The following is a 17,995-nucleotide window of genomic DNA, read 5'->3' on the forward strand; positions in this document are numbered from 1 at the left end:
ATCATAGAACTGCCAGGGCTTGGCAGTAGCCTAGTCTCTGAGCTCATTCATTAGTCTTCCCTGTGTCCCTTTTATGTATTATTACATGGTGGGTACGTGTGTGTGAATGTGTGGGATGTATATCATGGTGGGTGGGTGTGGTGGCCAGACAATTTTGTAGACTCTGGTCTCTCATCTTTACAGGGGTTCTGGGGATTGAACTCAGATGACAGTTTGTGCCACAGGTGCTATCTCACCAGACCCCCCCATTCTTTCTCTACCGTAACCCCCACTCCATATCCACAGATGGCCCCTCTATTCACAGCAGGTACTTTTTTGGGTTTTGGAGATGGGTTCTCTTTCTAGCCCAGATTGATGTGAACTTTCTCTCGTTCATGCTAGCCTGGGAACTCATGATGACCTTCCTTCTGAACCAGCCTTCTGAATGCTAGGAGTGCGGGTGTGAGCCACTTTCAAGAGCTAGGGAGGTGGATCAGTGCTAGAGCAATTGCCTAATTTGTAAGGTCCTGGGGTTCAACTGTAGGCATGCGTGGGCACACACACAACTTACAAATACTGTTTGTTACTGTAAGGGCCTTTGTCACTGGAGGTCTGAAGCCCCACCGTGCAAAACACAAGGTCAAAAAAGCTCAGAGAAGTTGAAATAGAAATCCCTTCCCCACCCTGGAAGCCTTGGGGTCAGATGAGTCTGAAGTCAGGGTGCTGGGCTACTCAACAGGAACACTGTCCGTTAGCATCCTTGAATGGAGGACACTGTAACTGGTGCTAAAAAAGAACACTGTCAACTTGTGCCTGCCCTACATCACATTCTTTGCCTTAAAGCTATTTGGTGAGCAGAGGTGGAGTAAACCCACCACCAACAACTTTACACAGGAGCATGCGCATGTCCGTAACCCCAGAATTCTAGAGATGGAGGATACATAGGGAGTCCAAGGCCAGAGTGGGCTATGTGAAACAATGCCTTTAAAAAAAAAAGCCAAACAAACAGAAATGGGGCCTGGTAAGATGGCTCAGGGAGGGGCATAGGGAGGCACACTGGAGAGATGGCTCAATGGTTTAAGAGCACTAGCTGCCCTTCCAGAGGTCTTGGATTTGATTCTTGGCATCTATGTGACAGCTCACAATTGCAGTTCCAGGGGATTGATGCCTTCAGCTGGCCTCCACAGGCACACAGGTGGAGCACAGACATACATGCAGACAAAACACCCATACGTGTAAACAAAAATCATTTGTCAAAATATGATGACCCGTGTTTGACCCGGGACTCCATAGAGTTGAAAGAAAACACACACACATACACACACACACACACTGTTCTCCAAACATCTTCCAGTCACCCTGGGACCACATTCTGCCTGGCAATAAGGGGCCGAAGCAAAGCAGTGACTGTCACCAGCCAAACTGTGGCCACCGTGATTTGTTTTCACTGCTCTGTCTGCAATGCTGGGCTTGAACTTGGAGCATCCTAGCCAAATGCCCTGCCACCAAGCTTCATCCCCAGTCCTTATGGAGGAAATGGCCAAAGGACTTGCCTTTGTTCCAGTAACATCTCCAGTCTCTTGAGGCTAGGTGGGGCCACAACCCTCTTATTTCTAAGCATATACCTAAGGCTACCAGTCAGCATGGAGCCAGTTACCAGCGAAGACATCATTAAGCCTTTAGAAACCTTTAATAACGCTCACACTCATTAAGGCCAGCCCTCCTTTACCCTCAGTTTTTCTTGCTTGCTGCTCTCCACCCAAAGAGTCATGAAACGGGTGCTCAGCAGTGCAGCGTGGGGGGATGTTTATCGCCCTTATCACATGTAGGTCCATTCTAGAGCTCAGCCTCGGGGCCTGGGACAGATGCCAACCAGCGTGCTGCAAGCAGGCTTCCTGGGGACAGGATGTAGGAGGAGAGTGCCACACTCCCACGACAGTCGTCCTTTGTATGCTAGAAAAGCTTCTCTTCACATGGTGTATCATGAAAAGGACCGAGAAACACTGAACTGAGAGGCTAGGGAAGGTTCGGTACAAGCTTCTCCGCAGCAAGGCACTTTCAGGGAATGCAGTGCTGCCCAGAAACTGCCATACCACCAGTCACCCGCCTGCTCGGCCATTTGCTCCCTCACTGTACCATGCACAAGGTACCTTGCTGGATGCCAGAGACACAGGTTGATGGGCCCCTGCAAGGACACAGGCATGGTGGGTTTGGGAGACTAAGAGAGAAGAAACAGGATCCCCACGGATGACCAACACTGAAAACTTATGTCTGAGTCTGAAGCAGATCCCCATCTCTCCAGAAGCTGCCCATGGAGGAAAAGGACACTAGCTAGAGGCATGGCCTGACCTGCAAGGGCGATGGGGAGGTGGATCTGGTCTCCCTGTAGCCAGAGGTCAGTGGACGATGGAGATGACCTGGTCAGCCACAGCAAAGACTGGGAAGAGCCTCTGAGGGAAGGACTCGCGGTGGATGTGAAGCACCGTGCCTGAGGCTGGCTCGTAGAAGACCAGCTCTCCCGCTTGTAGGTCCAGCAGCAAGCCCAGCTGTGTTGGGCACCGAAGCAGCGCCAGAGGTTCATGCTGCCCATTGTGTGAGAAACAGAACTGTTGATCGTAGCGGGAGAAGACCCAGGAGAAGGCATTGTGGCCCAGGCGGCAGTCACTGCCAGGACCCTTTCGGGGCAGCTGAGCTGAGGCCACACCCACTTTATAAGCACAGCTGTATTTGACGTTCACTAGCCAGGCATGGAGCCCAGTCTGGAAGGCGGTAGCAGCCAGGGCATTGGGCCAGTGGTCAAAGCGCTCTGGGTCATCTGAGCAGACCTTGGACTTCTTGGCATTGAACATCAGAGTCCTTCGATCTTCAGACAAGTGCAATAAGGGGCTGACGGTCCTCTCATCAATGAGCACCTCGTCCGTACCTGACAGAAAGAGCTCAGGGTTGTACCGCGTCCTCCCCGCACCCCACTCCTAATCTGGCCCTACTATGTGGTCAAGGGCTTTCTTGCCTCTTGCTGAGACCTCAGACAAGCCATTTACTCTTTCTTGGCCTCAGTTTCTTCACCTTTAAAGGTAAGGGCCAAAGAGGACTTAACACTTGGAGGACTTGTAGGGTAGTCCTGGAAATTAGATAAAACAATGTGTTAAGTGTCTCATATAGAATACTTGCTGAGGAACTGTAGCCAGGAGAACAGTAGTTATTGGTCTAAAATCTTCATCTACAAACTCTGATAGAAACAAGGGCCAGAAAGGAGCTGCTCAAGTGTCCGTGCGTGCCACGTTAGTGGTGGCGTCAAATGAAGACTCAATATTTTAGTATTCCCATATCTTACTGCTTTCTAGCTGATCTTACCTGTGGCTTCCAGAGCTGATATCCTGAGGGCAGAGCACAGAACTAGGAAATATGATAGCTAAACCGAGCACCATCTGATACCAGAATCCACAAACGTACAACCTGTCCCTGTAATTAATATCTGTATTCCCGGGAAAACTCCAGGAGAGAGTCACCTCGATAATCCCCTCTGGTGCCCCAGTATGCAGTACAGGGCCAGGCCCACATTCACCACAAGTCAATGTTTTGTTGTTCTCTTGTTGAGACAGGGTCTCAGATAGGGTGATAGTCAGACTAGCCTTGAACCCAGACTCTCTCTGCCTCAGCCACCACGTGCTGGGCTTACCTCACCCGACCATTTAAGCTGATGTTTGTTAAACAGAAGAGTGAAACAATCCAGGCAGCTTCATTGTGGACTCAGGCAAATGTCGCTCTGCTTTTAAAAATAAACCTGAGGTTTCCGATAAATGGCAAAGAGCTGACCCAGAAAGGCAAGGTTGTAAGGCGGATGTGACTTAAAGGAACATAATTAACCTATACCTAACCGTGCAGAAATGGGAATGGCTTAGACCTGGAAAGGATTTGCTCTACTGAGCAGCCTGTTTCCAGCATCACTGGCTTCCTGTGCCGATGCCCCGTGTGACCCAGCACCACCCCACTCCCATCATACACAAGCTGGCAGGCAGACAGGCAGACAGACAGTGTTGGACTCTTGCAGCTCCTAACCTGAGAGAGACCCAAGAACCGATGTTGCCCACAGTTGAGTCAGTAGTGGGCTCCAAGCACACTTCTCGTTAAAGCTTAATTTCTCCGAGTCCTGGGGCTCCAAAATGCCCTCTGCTTCCTCGGCCCTTATGCAGAAAAAAAGAGAGAGACAAAGATTCAAGAAGGTTCTGGAAGCACACTTAGCTCCAGGGAGGGAAGACAAAAGTAAAGAAGTCCTTTGGTAGGGCGATACCATGATTGTATTTGCCAAAAGGCAAAGTAGATGTTCTTGAAGGCGCCTGAAGCAGATAGACCGTTTCTAGGGGAGTATATTCTCGGGGCGGGCGGGGACGGGAGAGCGCTCAGCTGTTAGAGTTCCTGCTGCTTTGGCAGAGGCTCCCAGCATCAACACAACCACCCGGTACTCCAGTTCCAGGGATCAGAGAACCCCTGTGAGGGCAGCCAGGTGTACACACCAACACACAAGCATGCCAACAATGATACAAATAGGTACATCTTGGAGGGTGGAAACTGAGGCAGTGTGCTCTGGAGTGGGGGTGACACAGGAGTGCCCTGCGTAAGGTCACAGCAGAGCTGGAAGTGGGCCTGGGCCTCAGGATCTGCTGTGTGAGAACATTTCTCTATTAAACTATCTAGAAATGGTTTCACTTCCTTCAAAACCCACGGCAGTGGTCTTTTTCTGGCTTAGTCCAAAGATCCAGCCAAATCATCCGCTCTTCAGCACAAACACCCTTCCTGAGGATCACATGGCGATAGGATATTTTGTCATCAAGGGGGAGCGGCTGGAAGCCGGCGAGCCAACTCAACAGGTAAGGCGGCTGCAGAGCAAGTTGTGGGCCAGAGGTTGGATCTGCAGAACCCATGGAAAGCTTGCTGTGATAGCACACGCCAACAGTCCTATGCTGCTAGCTAAGACAGGAGGTGGGGAAAGGAAGCCGGAGGACCAGCTAGCCCGGTGCAGCCATGGCTAGCAACAGAGAGACCTTATCTCAAACAAGAAGGAAGGTAAGAACCAGCATCTGAGACTGTTCTCCGACTTCCATATACACACCAGGGCACATGCACGATGGCATTTACACACACACACACACACTCACAAAGAAAAACCCAAGTAGGGCTGAAAAGACAGTTCAGTGGTCATGAGGACTTGTAGACTCTGGTTCTGTTCCCAGAACCCACATGGCAGCTCACAACCTTCTGTAACTCCAGTTCCAGGGGACCCAATGCTCTCTTCTATCTTCAGGCTCCTGTACATGTGGTACATATATACATTTGCACACACACATGTATATACATGTATATACATACACACATATACATGCAGGTATGCACACATATACAAAATAAGATAAATAAATATTAAAAATAAAAATTTTAAAGAAGGGAATGCCTTTATCCAGCTGTTTGGCCTCGTGTTTACTGTTTTTATGTATCATCACTTAAACGTGATGGGAAGGTACGGGTGATCCCATGTGACATGAGATCGGAGCTTTATGCAGGCACTTAGCGGGAAAATGGGAGCTGGGCTCAAGCCCTGCGTCCCTGTGAAATCAGAACAGACTGAACCCGGCACCAACCGCACCGACCGCGACATTTCTTTCCTTGGCGTGAAATGAAATCTCAAAGGGACAAAGGGTGAAGCGGAAATGTATCCAACATTGTGCTGTCCTCCAACCTGGCTTCTCAGAAAGAACTTTCCTACTACCTCTAGTTCTGAAGATGGCCTGAGGTCATCCAGCAGTACTGGCCTGATGCATGCAAGGTCTCTAAGAGACCGTCACTGGCTGTCCTGGAATGAGAAGAGCCTTACAAATGCTGACAATGGGCCCTGGTGACAAAGGCTCTTTGTGGCCAGAACAAGAGAGAGCCTGTGCTCTCAAACCATGGTAGCTCTATGCGGAGAAGCCACCGCTAACAGGTGGAGATGAGGAGGAACCACTGTCAGCAACTAAGTTGCTGTTCTAGGACAGAACTGAGACCACATGTGGACTGAAGTCAACAGGGAGCCAAGTGGTCCAGCCGCTGCATGGTAGAGAACACACAAGTCATGGTCCCAGGGTACAGCAAGGCCTGGCTAGAACCAAAACACTCCATCTATGCAGGGGGGACTTGTTGCCACTCTTAGGCAAGAGCTGAGTCCGGCCACCACGAATGTAGAAACAGAGACAACAAAGGCATTTCTCATTAGATAAGTGAGATTCCGCCTCGTGGGCCCAACAATAGTTCTTGGGCAAGAATAGCCTCGGTTAGAGCGCAGTGCACTCCTCACAAATCTTCAGTGGAAGAAGCGTGGGCTCGGCAATCCAACAGTGTGTGTTCTGGAGGCCTGAGAAGATACAGACAGCCAGCTACTGGCCTCCTGGGAGCTGGGGTTGTTTTTATTTCATTTTTAATTTATGACTGCTGTTGTTGGTAGTAGTGATAGTATTTTTTTTGAGACAGGGTTTCTCTCCATAGCTCTATCCTGGAACTCTCTTTGTGGGCCAGGCTGGCTTTGAACTCACAGAGATCTGTTTGTCTCTGCTTCCTGAGTGCTGGGATTAAAGCTGTACACCACCAGGCCCAGCCTGAAAGCCAGGGTTATTAATGTAATATACACACATGGAATAGGGGACAGGCAAAGGCTGAACACTGCTACGTTAGGCCAGAGTTGGAAGTTAGGATATAGATCATGCACAGGAATTTCCACAAATGCCCAAGCTCTGGCTGAAGGCCCGGGACAGCATGTCCGTAGCGGTGAGAACACTAATGCCTCGTCTTAGCTTTTGTGATGGTTTATATTTGCTTTTGATTTTAGGAGCTATATTGAAGTATTTAGAGATTAAAGACATGTTCTCGGCATAGGTCAGGAAAAAGGTGTGTCTGTGTGCACTATAAATGAGGAGATGCTGAGATGGGAAATGATAACCACGCGGATGAGCAGAACAGTGTGGGAGATTCCGCGGCAGGATGCGGCTTCTGGCAAAGCCCGTTATGCCACTTTTGCAACTTCTCCATCCGTTTGGAATAGTCCGAAATTTAAAAACTTAAGAGGTGAGGTTAAAAAGCCAAGCTCGCTTCGTACTGAGGATATACCGTGGTAAAAGAAGACGGTGAAAGAGAGGAGCAGATTGAGAAAATGACCAGAGTGTGGGAAACGTGCTTTAAACGTGTGGGCGGTTCAAGCCAGTCATCTCAGAACAAGGGAAGCAGAGGGAGAAGGATCCAGATTTATAGGCTAGCCTGGGCTACGTGAGATTATATTTCTGAAGCAAAAACAAAAGGCAAAACTCTTACCATGCATCAGGCTCTGAGTTGAACACCCAGTACCATAAACAAGGTAACATTTGGAGAGAGCAAGCTGGAGAGATGGCTCAGAGGTTAAGAGCACTTGTTACTCTCGTAGAGGAACCAGGTTTGATTCCCAGCACTCACAAGATGGTCCACAACCGTCCATAACTCCATTTCCAGGGGATCTGATGCCCTCTTCTGACCTTCATAGGCACCAGGCACAGGTGCTTTTGAAAACACTCATACACATTAAATAGAATAACTGAATCTAATAGGATCTATCTTTATCAGAGAGAGAGAGAGTTTGGTGTAGGGATTGACATCCTTAATGTGCAATACTTCACAGACTTTCAAAAATGAGGTCCTTGAATGTCGTGGTGCACACCTATAATCTCAGCATACAGGAGGCAGAGGCAGGTGACCTCTGTGAATCTGAGGCCAGTTCAAAGCCAACCAGTATTAAATAGTAAGATCATTCCTAAAAATGGAAGGAAGGAAGGAAAGAAGGAAGGAAGGAAGAAAGAAAGGAAAGAAGAGGGAAATGAAGGAAGAAAGGAAAGAAAGAAGGAAGGAAATCTAAATGTCTTAATATAGAATTTTTATAAAATAGCTACTAACAAGTAGGACAGGTGCAAAATGATCCCATCTGTGTTCATTTAAAAATATTGTTATATCTATTGTTGCACACACACACACACACACACACACACACACACACACACACACACACTTGAAATTCTACGTCTAAGACTGGTGAGCTGACTCAGTAGGTCAAGGTGCTTGCCACAAAAGCTCGTCAACCTGAGTTCAATGCCCATATGGTAGAGACTCCCACATCCACATATACCCATACATACGTGCACCCAAAATAATTAAGTAACTAAATACATTTAAAAAAATCTACATCTTTGAAACCAACCCTATCTCTAGGGAAATGAGACTGGGAAGAGTTAATAAAGATTGCCCTTTAACTTTCAATTTCCTTCTCTTTCCAGAGGGCCAGGAATTGAACCAGGACCTTGTACAGGCTAGCCAAACCACTGAGCTACCAAGCAACAACCATAGAGAGATGGCTAATCAACTTGCCTGGCAAATTCTATCCACTTGGTCATTTCCTCAGGCTCCAGCCTCTCAACCCTTTAGTACTCAGGAAGGACTGTTGAGATTCTTTTACTGAACAATTAAGACAGGACATTTGAGTGTGAATGCAGACTTAAGTCTTGAAGTCCTTTCACTGCAGAAAAGAAGGTAGAGGAGATAAGGGGAGAGGCATCAGGTGACTCCAGGCCCCCGGTGCACTCTCTGGGCCTCAGCATTATTATCCATTGTGACCATAGTTGAAGTAGGGTAAGTTTAGGAAAGCCCAAGGCAAGGCCCTGAGTAGTCAACGTTTGTTTCACTCCCTTTCCATTCGGATCTAAAGAAACCATGGTGGGGTAAAGGTCAGGGGGTGACCTTGGAGCCAGCCTCTAGGAAGTAGTTCGGCTGCATGCCTGGGATGTAGCAGACTAGGAAGAAGAACTGTGGGGGAGGAACAGGGAAGGGGAGGGGTGGGGGGTGGGGAAGGGGGGCTCAGTAACTGCCTGAGCAAATCATGTGATCACACTTACCTCTCAAAAATCTCCTGTTCCTTCTGCTGCAAGAAAAGAAAGCAAGGTCAGGCTGGCTGGACTCCCAGCAAGCAGACAACACGCGAACACGCTTCACTGCATACAACCATGTGTGCATGCAGACTTACAGCAAAGACCAAGCACAAGGCTTCCTGGGTTGCTATCTCTCACATACCCACAGGTGCCCCTGCCCTCCCAACACACACACAAAGAGTGAATCGGCCATTACCGCCCACCCTGAGGCATCCCCGGTTCCCCTCAACTTTACTTCAGAACCATCCTCTATAGTCCCAGATCCCCTTGACCCCTGCCACGGAGACTATCCGCTCCTAGATGGCTGCAGAATTTCTGAATCTCTTATTGTGACTACCCTGGTGGCTGGGACAGAATGTGCCCTTGCCTGGAGACTGGTGCCGAATGAATGCACAATCTAGGACAGTCTCTGTGACTGCCCTACTTGAAAGGCCGTGGGCTGGCCTGGTTACCCTGCACCCCCTCCATTCTGCAATGCTACTCAAAACCATCCTCTCAAAACCGGAGGCGTCTGCATATCTATAAAGTACTTTGAAGAGCAACACACTGAATATTAATTGTGCTTCTGTCTGGGAATGTCAAAAGTGTGTTTTTTACATTGGTGTCCTTATCTGTACCAAGCACAGCCTTCTTCCTGGGTACTTCCAAACTGTCTTCACCTCCCCAGTTCCCTGTACCTGAGCACTTTTCTTTTTACTCCTAAGCCAGTTCATCCAGGAAGCTGTCTATGATCTGCTCCCACTGCCTTGGGGATGTCCTGACTTCCAAGGTATTCCTCCAGTGCAGGGACTTGTCAGTGTTTACCTCTTGGGTAAGGCTGGGAGCGACTGCAGCTGTGTCCCATAACTCTGCCCCATTACACAACATTATGCACTCAATAAGCATTTGTTTGGCATGGAAAGTATGTTGCTAGAAGGTGCCAAAACACTCAGATAATTATATTCCCCTGACTCATATTAAAAATCGAATGCGCCAATGATATTTACTTAAACATATAGTAAAAACAGATATAGGGGCCACTGCACGGGGGTCTTGCAGTAGATGAGAGCGGGGCTGGGTTCAGCTCTGAGCACAGCACGGGGATCAATGGCCATGGAGCAGGATGATATCAGTGGGTGGAAAACCACAGAGAGGAAGCTCTGAGCGGGAGGGGGAATCCTGGCTAAACCTACCTAACAGGATTCCTGCTGAAGACAGACCAGGGTGGCCAGACAGCCCTTGGGGATAGTGGAGATGTGGAATCTGATCAATGCCAAAGGCTATCAGATATCAGTGGCAGGGGCTTTTGGTTGAGCTGACTTAGCTGGGTTCTTTGCTGAGGAAGTGCATAGATAGGCCTAGACCAGAAGAAGCTTCAAAGTCGGGTTTTAAATCATCATCACCCCTCCCTGTCTCAAAGGCTCACCATCCTACCTACAGGCATTCTCAAGCTTTTTACATCCGGAGAGCCTGGCGCACCTCCTGCGCCCTCACCCTCTCCTGACTTACAATCAGCTGCAGGTCATCCAGATGGGTGAGCATATCCACCATGCTGGTGCGCAGGCTGTCCAGCTTCTGGAGTGCGTCGTCCCAGTGTGCCTGCTGAGTCAGGATGCTCTGGTGGGCCCGCTCCTCCTCACCGTGCACCTGCTCCAGTAACCGCTGCTCCTCACTCTCACACAGGCTCCTCACCAGGCCCAGCCTCTGGATGACCACTTCCCTCGCTGCACTGGCCCTGATCTGCCAAGGGATAAGATGGAGAGTCAGGTCCTGGCAAAGTCCCACTCACAAGCAAGAGAATCTGGACTGAGGGAAAGCAATGCCAACATTGACAGTGCCAGCCATGGGCAGGGAAGTGAGGAGAGTCAGGGTACTCAAGACATTCACTCTGACACCCAGAATGCAGACTTTCCTGAGTGTGCTTTAAGACAGAGAAACTTGAGATCCAAACATCTAGGCCGTGTCTCAGAAGGTCATGGCCAGAGGACAGAAGATCTTCAACTAGAATGGCCTGCTTATTTCACAGTTGGAAACATGGTGGCCATGGGACAAAGGTGAGCTAAGCATAGTGACCACAGGACAGAAGGGCCTTAAAGAGAAAGTGCTTATCAACTAGAACCAACCAGGCTCTAGTTGCACCCCACCCGAGGCCAAAATCTTATCACCTCCTGAGGCTTGCTCATTCCGGCTGGCCCCAAAGGAGAGTTTTTCTGTTCTCTGGAGAGGCTCAGAAGAAAATCCTCAGCTAAGGAGAATAATGAGCACCGCCTTCTAACTCCCAGTGGTCAGGGTCTGGCATGCATGGTACCTCAAGCCATGAATTCAGTCAGTTGTTTCCCTGGGCCCTATCTCTGGAAACCTGCTTTGTGTGGTACAAGGAGTAGTCACCTCTGTCTTATACAAGAAACAGAGACCCATGATGTACCCAGTGCAGAGGGGAGAACAGATTAGAGTATCAAGAAAACTGGCTTCACTTGTATTATTATAACTGCTTCCCAATTGGTCTCCTGGCCTTCACTCCAGCTGCCTACGGTTACTTCCTACTATAGTTGTAAAGGAGCCTTTTTAAAACTGAAGCCTCACTCCTTCTGCCCCACCACTCCTCTGTGTGCGTGTGCGTGTGTGTGTGTGTGCATGTTGGATCTCCAACTGCCCAAAGTAGGTACTAGCAACCAAACTCAGCTTCTAGAAGAGCAAGAAGTGCTCTTAACTGAGCTATCCCATCCCTTCAGTCTTTCACCCTACTCTGTAATGTATGTATGTACGTATGCATGCATGCATGTATGTATGTATGTATGTATGTATGTATGCATGCATGTATGTATATAAAGCCTTTCCGTGGCTTCTCTTTATCTGAAATGAAGAAGTGAACCCCTCTGTGGCCAAGAGGGTCTGACCCAGCTTCTCCCTGAGCCTTTTGCTTCTCTGATCCAGGTTCTCCCTGAACCTCTTGCTTCTCTGATTTTACTTTTACTTCTTCCTGCATCTGACCCATTCATGCTGCTTCAGCCTCACAGGACTCTAAGGCTTTTGCAGCAAGCAGTTCACCTGCTGAGCCATCTTGCCAGCCCCAAATAGCGACCTTTCTCATTGAGAGCATTCCTTAGCATAGCAAGAGTAAATTGAACCCCTGGCCTCAGACAAGTTGTCCACCTTCCTATTTGCATCTCCCTCAAAGAGCGGATTACTTTCTGACATGGGACACACCTCATCCTTTATTGCCCATCTCTACTGACAGACACGGAGCGCTGGAGAAAGCAGGCATTTCCATGTTTGTTCACTGCAGAAGGCCCAGCACCCGGGGAAGTGCCCAGCGAGGGCTTGTGAAATAAACAGTGAAATGTCAGAAGTCTCCCACTTACAGCCAGGCTCTGCTGCTGTAGCTTCCAGTCTATGTTGTGCTAAAGCTTTAGCCAGCAGAGGACAGGAAAATAGAGGGAGAAAGTGAAAGACAGACTGAGTAGAGCAATCAACACCATCATGCAAGCGTGCAAGCACGCAAGCGTGCAAGTGGGAGTGGTGAACACAGACTAGCTGAACCACTCACTGCTTCCTGGTTCCTAGTCCTGGCCCCTTCAGCTTCTGAGAGACCCCTGTGCCCTGCCATAATGCTCCCTGTCGGTTGTGGATGGCCTTGGTGCTGTTTGTATTTTGATGCTAATTCCACTTCCCCAAGAAGGGCTGCCTGGAAGAGGAGTGAATCACAAACTCAGGTGACTCCATGTGAACCTTCTCCCCATTTTAACTAGTAAAGTAAAGGTTAGAGCCTGTGTGATTGGGCAGGGGAAGGGAAAGGTGGAGCTGAAAGTTTTAGAGAGAGGAGGAGAGAAAAGAGGAGAGGAAGGAGAGAGGAAGGCAGAAGAAGAGGTGGAAGGAAGAAACTGTAAGTTCTAAGGGATGTCACAGCTGGGGAACAGAGTAGTGCAGTGGCAGATCTGCACAATCTTGGCGCACAGCTTGTATTCATATTTACTGAGTTGTGATTTCCTTGCACAGCCTTATTTGGGTTGGAGATTTACAGCAACACCTATTTGTTTATGACAGGCCCCTGGCCTGAAGGGGGCATCTGAGAGTGGAGTCACAACAGCCGTGCTGGAAGAAGGACTGGCAGCCTCAGTGGCCAGAGAACCGGAGGATACAGGGCGTAGGACGGAGTCCGCCGTGAGGCAGTGGGGCCTTGGGCAAGTCAACTAACTTCTGTAAGGCTTATTTCCCCATCTCAAATAAGGATGCTTCCTGCCACCTACTGCATAAAATTGTTGTAAGAACACTTCAGAGGATCCTGCCATAGAGGCGCCTGCCTGTAATCTCAGCCCTCAGGAGATGGAAACAGAAGATCAGTAGTTTCTGGCTATGTAGCAGGTTTGAGGCCAGTCTAAGGTACATGAAACACTGTTTCAATTTAAAAAAAAAAATCTGGAAAGAATCAAAGATGTAGCTCAATGGGAGAGCATTTTCCTAGCATGCACATGACCCAGAGTTCAATGCTTCAGACTGTTTTTTATAAACAAACAAACAAACAAATAAATAAATAATCAATTCATGCAAAAGTGCCTGAGGGATTTCATAATTCTATGGATGTGCACAAAATAATTCCATGGTGAAAGCTCTAAGTACGGGGCTGGTGGTTAGGAGCACTTGTTGATCTTGCAGAAGATCTGGGCTCGTTTCCCAGCACCCACACGGTGGCTCACAGCAATCTGTACCTCCAGTTCTAAGTGCTACAGCGCCCCCTTCTGATCTCCACGGGGCCAAGACACATACATAGCCCATATACATACATGCACTCAAAACAATCATACACACACAATAAATAAATCATCTGAATTTTTTTCTGTGTAAAGAAAGGTACGAATCTCTTTTTACTTTCTGACCCGAAGTTACCCAGAACACGACTTTCTAGTCTGTAGCCTGTGTAGTAAAGAAGGGGGTCAGCCACCTCCACCAGTAGGCCGCAGACCAGGCTCTTATCCTTGGAGGAGGCAGGGTGTGGGGAGGAGAGAGGGCGAATTAATTACCACTGCTTTCTGGTTCTTCCCCTGCAGGACCTCTGCCACATACTTGGTGATTCCAGCACTCTGTAACTGCAGCCTCTCACACTGGTCCACGATCTTGTTCTGCAACACAGATGACAATACAGCATCGTGATCCATGCATATGGGCCACTTGCTCTCCGAGTGACTTTGCCTTTCATCACACACTCCTGTGGTCCAAACCAGATATCATCATTATCAAAGATAATGCTAACCCCACATATGCCTATAGTGTCTTTCCTTGAGATCACTAATGCTGGGTTCCCCTTCCAGCCATCAAGGGTCTTAGCCAGGTGCTGGTAGTAAGTACACGCCTTCAATCTTAGCACTTAAGAGGCAGAGGTAGGTGGATTTCTGTGAGTTTGAGGCTAGCCTGGTCTACACAGGGTAAACCTGTCTCAATATACTTTGATGGGTTTGATCCTAACCCCCTTCCTCCTCTCTCTTTACCACTGACTACTTACACTTCTGTTATTCTATCCAGATGGTCACAGCCTGAGAGAAATCCTGTTTGAACACAAAGTTGGGCCTCTTTTGTCAACTTTCAGGCCTCCCATGACTACAGCCATTTTCCCTGAGGCCATCAGTATAGGCTGTGTCAGCTCAAAACCTCCCAGTCATTTTTCAACACAGTCACGGTCTCTTGGCCAACAGGCTCCACCTGGCACAACTCTTCAACTTCATCTCCTATGCCACCTACTACTTCACACTAACTTTACGCTCTTCTATAACACCAGCTTTACCCAGCCTCGGTGCCCTGGGCTTCTTCCCTCTCCCTTCAGCTATCTCCCTGATTATCTTGCTCCCTCTATTCACGCATAAGCCACCTTCTCAGAGAAGGCCTCCCTGATTCACCTCTACCTTTGCCCTGCTTTCTTTCTCTTACTTACAACTGACAACCTATGGTATATACTTTTGTAAGGGTTTCTGTCTCCCGCTTTGGAAGCATAAGCCCCACTCCACCCTCTGACTTACCATCCACAGGGGAGTTCCTGCACACAGATGTAATTTAATGTTGATAAACACTACATTATAATAAACTATAATTATAAGACATATTTATTAACAATGAGCGCTCGTGGCCTTGACCACAATTGAGTCTTGGTTCTCAATCACTAGCGTCAACTGTAAAGGAACAGACAGAGGTTTAGAAATGAGGAAGCTGAGGCAGATGGTAAAGTAGCTCGCTCTAGGAGACATGGTTAGACAGGGCTTTCCAACAGGAAATAGCTGGTACTCTTCCAAGCAGCCATCCCTCCGTTACTGACCCCTAATAACCAGCCTCAGTACCAACTGCCCTAAGGAGACCTAGCTACCTTCTCCAGAACACTCTCCCAAACCCATCCAAGGGTCAGCCAGCATGAGTTGTGGCACTGTGACCATGTCCAGGGACTAAGAGAACTGAGCTTAGCATCTTTCCTTTTTTCTTTCACAAGTATTTTGAGTGTGTACTAATTCTATAAATGTAGTAGCAGGGTAACTTCTCTCACACCCTTCATTCATTATTCTCTCTCCCCCAGCCCTGACACCTTCTAAGTTTCATCTCTCTCTTTTTTGAGACTGGGTTTCTCTGGACAGTTCTGACTGTCCCAGAACTCACTTTGTAGACCAGGCTGGCCTTGAACTCACAGAGATCCTCCTGCCTCTGTCTTCCAAGTGCTCAGACTAAAGATGTCACAGCTGGCTTCATTTATTTTATTTTTTTATTTATTTATGGCAAGGCCTCATTATGAAATCCAAACTGGGCTCAAACTTGTCATCCCTTTGCTTCACTAGTACAGGAGTGTGCCACCACACCCAGCTCATGGTGTCCTTTTATGGCTGTTCCACATATGAAAGAAAACGTGTGGCAGTTGTCTGAGTCCAGCTTGTTTCACTTAACGTGGGGGTCTCCAGTCTACCCATCTTCCTGCCAATCATATACTCTTATTCTGTATTATGGAGTGATACTCTAGTGCATGCACGTATGTGAATATGTCCACTTTTTTCCTTATCCAATCATCCACTAATGGGCACCTAGGCTGGTTCCTACCTTCTAACTAGCTTCAAGGCATGAATCCAGAAGCTAGGAGCAGTCGAACTGGTCCTATTTTGTCCAGATCAGTAGTGATTATGCCCCAGAGACAATTTCTCTACAGGATGGAGGGAGAGGAGGAGTGTGTTGAAGGCGTTGCAAACTCTAGGGCTGGGCATGCAGCTCAGTGGGCTAAAACCCACGGAGACTCTGGTTAAACCCAGCATCAAAAACAAAACAAAACAAAAACTCTAAAGTAGAAAGAAAGAAGGCAAGGCTCACTTTCCTTACTCCGAGGCTGGGTATAAGTGTAAGGTCTTAGGGTGGCCCAGGGAAGGCACCTGGGGCAAAGTAATAAGCTTGCTATCCTGCCCCGGCCTTCACCCTTCCACCATTCATATAGGCGTGATGGCTACTTTTCAGGGTTTTCCATTAGGTCACTTCCTCTTCATAACCACTGAGATCAAAAAGTGGCTTCCTCTTGCCCAGTCAATAAATCTCCCCCTCTTAAACCCTAAATAGTGAGAGTTGCCATCCTCCTGTAGGCCCCCTTTTCCTCCTCTGAGAAACCAAGTTAGACCCCACACTTCGGCCTGGATGGAACGCAATGAGAAATATCTAAGTCCTTAGAAATTTGTAAAATCCTAACCCATGATGCAAGCTGACTCATATCGACTTTACTCAAGTTTATTTTCACCATCCCTGAGTAACTGATCTCCACTGGCCCCAGTTTCTAGGAAGGTGTGTTTATTACAATCTGGTTTGAGTAGGTGATGTCCCCAGCGACTGCTCGAAGTGCACAGCAGGGCTCAATGCCAGGGTGGGGTTGGGAGAATTAAACCATTTAATCAAATTGCAAGGAGTTCCCCCAGGGACCACAGCTAGAATGAAAGGAAGCCGGCAGCACCAAGGTGAGTAGGTCTCCAATCTCAGCAGCTCGGGGAAAAGGGTGGGTGTGTTACATGAAAATGACCAGCCTAGAGTCACACTGAACCAAGAGATGAAGAAGCCTTAGGAGATTGAGTGTCCTGCCGTTCTCCCATCCCGTCCACCACTTCAATTACAGTCAAGACCAGGTTGGAAGGGAACTAGATCCCTCACCAGAAAACCTGAGGGGAGAGAGGAGTCAACGGGTAAAGGAGAGACTCAAGTTTTTACGAGGTCAGCTATAACAAACACGTGGTATTATAAATGCCCCGAAACTACTGATGAAAGACACCAAGCTAGGATTTGTGACTCACAGGGAGGGGGCAGGATTCAAACTCGGATCCAGTTTACTCCAGAGGTCACACCTTTAACCACCTCCTTCTGCAAGGGAAGCCACAGAGAAGCCACCTCCCCCCCGCCCCCATCCCCCGGGGTCCCTGGTCCCTGCCAGTTCCCCCGCCCCAAGAGAGCCACCCTAGTTCCCGGCCCGCTCACTCTCAGCTTCTCGGCGTGCTCTTCCGCCCGGCGGATGCGGTGTCGGTGACAGAGGCCGCCAAACCCGGCGCAGGTGGCGCATACCGGCCGTCTCTCCGAGAGGCAGAACCAGCTCAGAGGCTCGCCGTGCTCCGAGCACAACTGGCCCGGCTCGGACCCCTTCCTGGGTTCCCGCCCCAGTCGGGGTCCCGGCTCCGGCCCCGGCTCCGGCTCCGGCCAGGACTCCGGCCCGGACTCCGACCCGGACTCCGTCGCGGAGACATCCGCGGACATGGCCGAGTGCCGGAGGCCGCGCGCTCCACCTGTCGCAGGTGCCGGGGGCGTGGCCCTTCTAGGACCCGCCTTCTCTGACTTTGCCCCGCCCAGGCTGCGCCCGCGCGATGACCTGCTCCACCCTGGTCCTGCCTGCAACAGTAGGCTGAGATTCTTTGTTCCATTAAGTTGTGTTGTGCCAGATTTTTGTTTTTTTGTGTGTGTTTGTTTGTTTTTAAACAAACAACTAACAACCGACCTTCTCGTGGCTGTATGAATCTTTAGTGAGCAGTTACAAAGTGTCAGATTTTTTTGCTAATTGCATTTTTTAACAGCAGGTGTGA

The 17,995-nt window shown here is 48.9% G+C and overlaps 1 protein-coding gene across 1 annotated transcript; it reads right to left on the reverse strand.

Annotated features, from left to right (window-relative positions):
- Nucleotides 1–1,754: 1,754 nt before the first annotated feature.
- BSPRY (B-box and SPRY domain containing) lies at nucleotides 1,755–17,672 on the reverse strand (the record flags this gene model as incomplete). Its single annotated transcript, XM_080940170.1, has 6 exons — nucleotides 1,755–2,902; nucleotides 4,039–4,163; nucleotides 8,919–8,944; nucleotides 10,440–10,670; nucleotides 13,949–14,047; nucleotides 17,400–17,672. The coding sequence occupies 6 exons, from the start codon at nucleotides 17,670–17,672 to the stop codon at nucleotides 2,376–2,378; spliced, it is 1,281 nt and encodes a 426-aa protein (XP_080796296.1). The 3' UTR covers nucleotides 1,755–2,375.
- Between the last annotated feature and the right edge of the window lie 323 nt (nucleotides 17,673–17,995).

The sequence above is a fragment of the Micromys minutus genome, assembly GCF_963924665.1.
Source record: "Micromys minutus genome assembly, chromosome: 28".
NCBI classification, from domain to species: domain Eukaryota; kingdom Metazoa; phylum Chordata; class Mammalia; order Rodentia; family Muridae; genus Micromys; species Micromys minutus.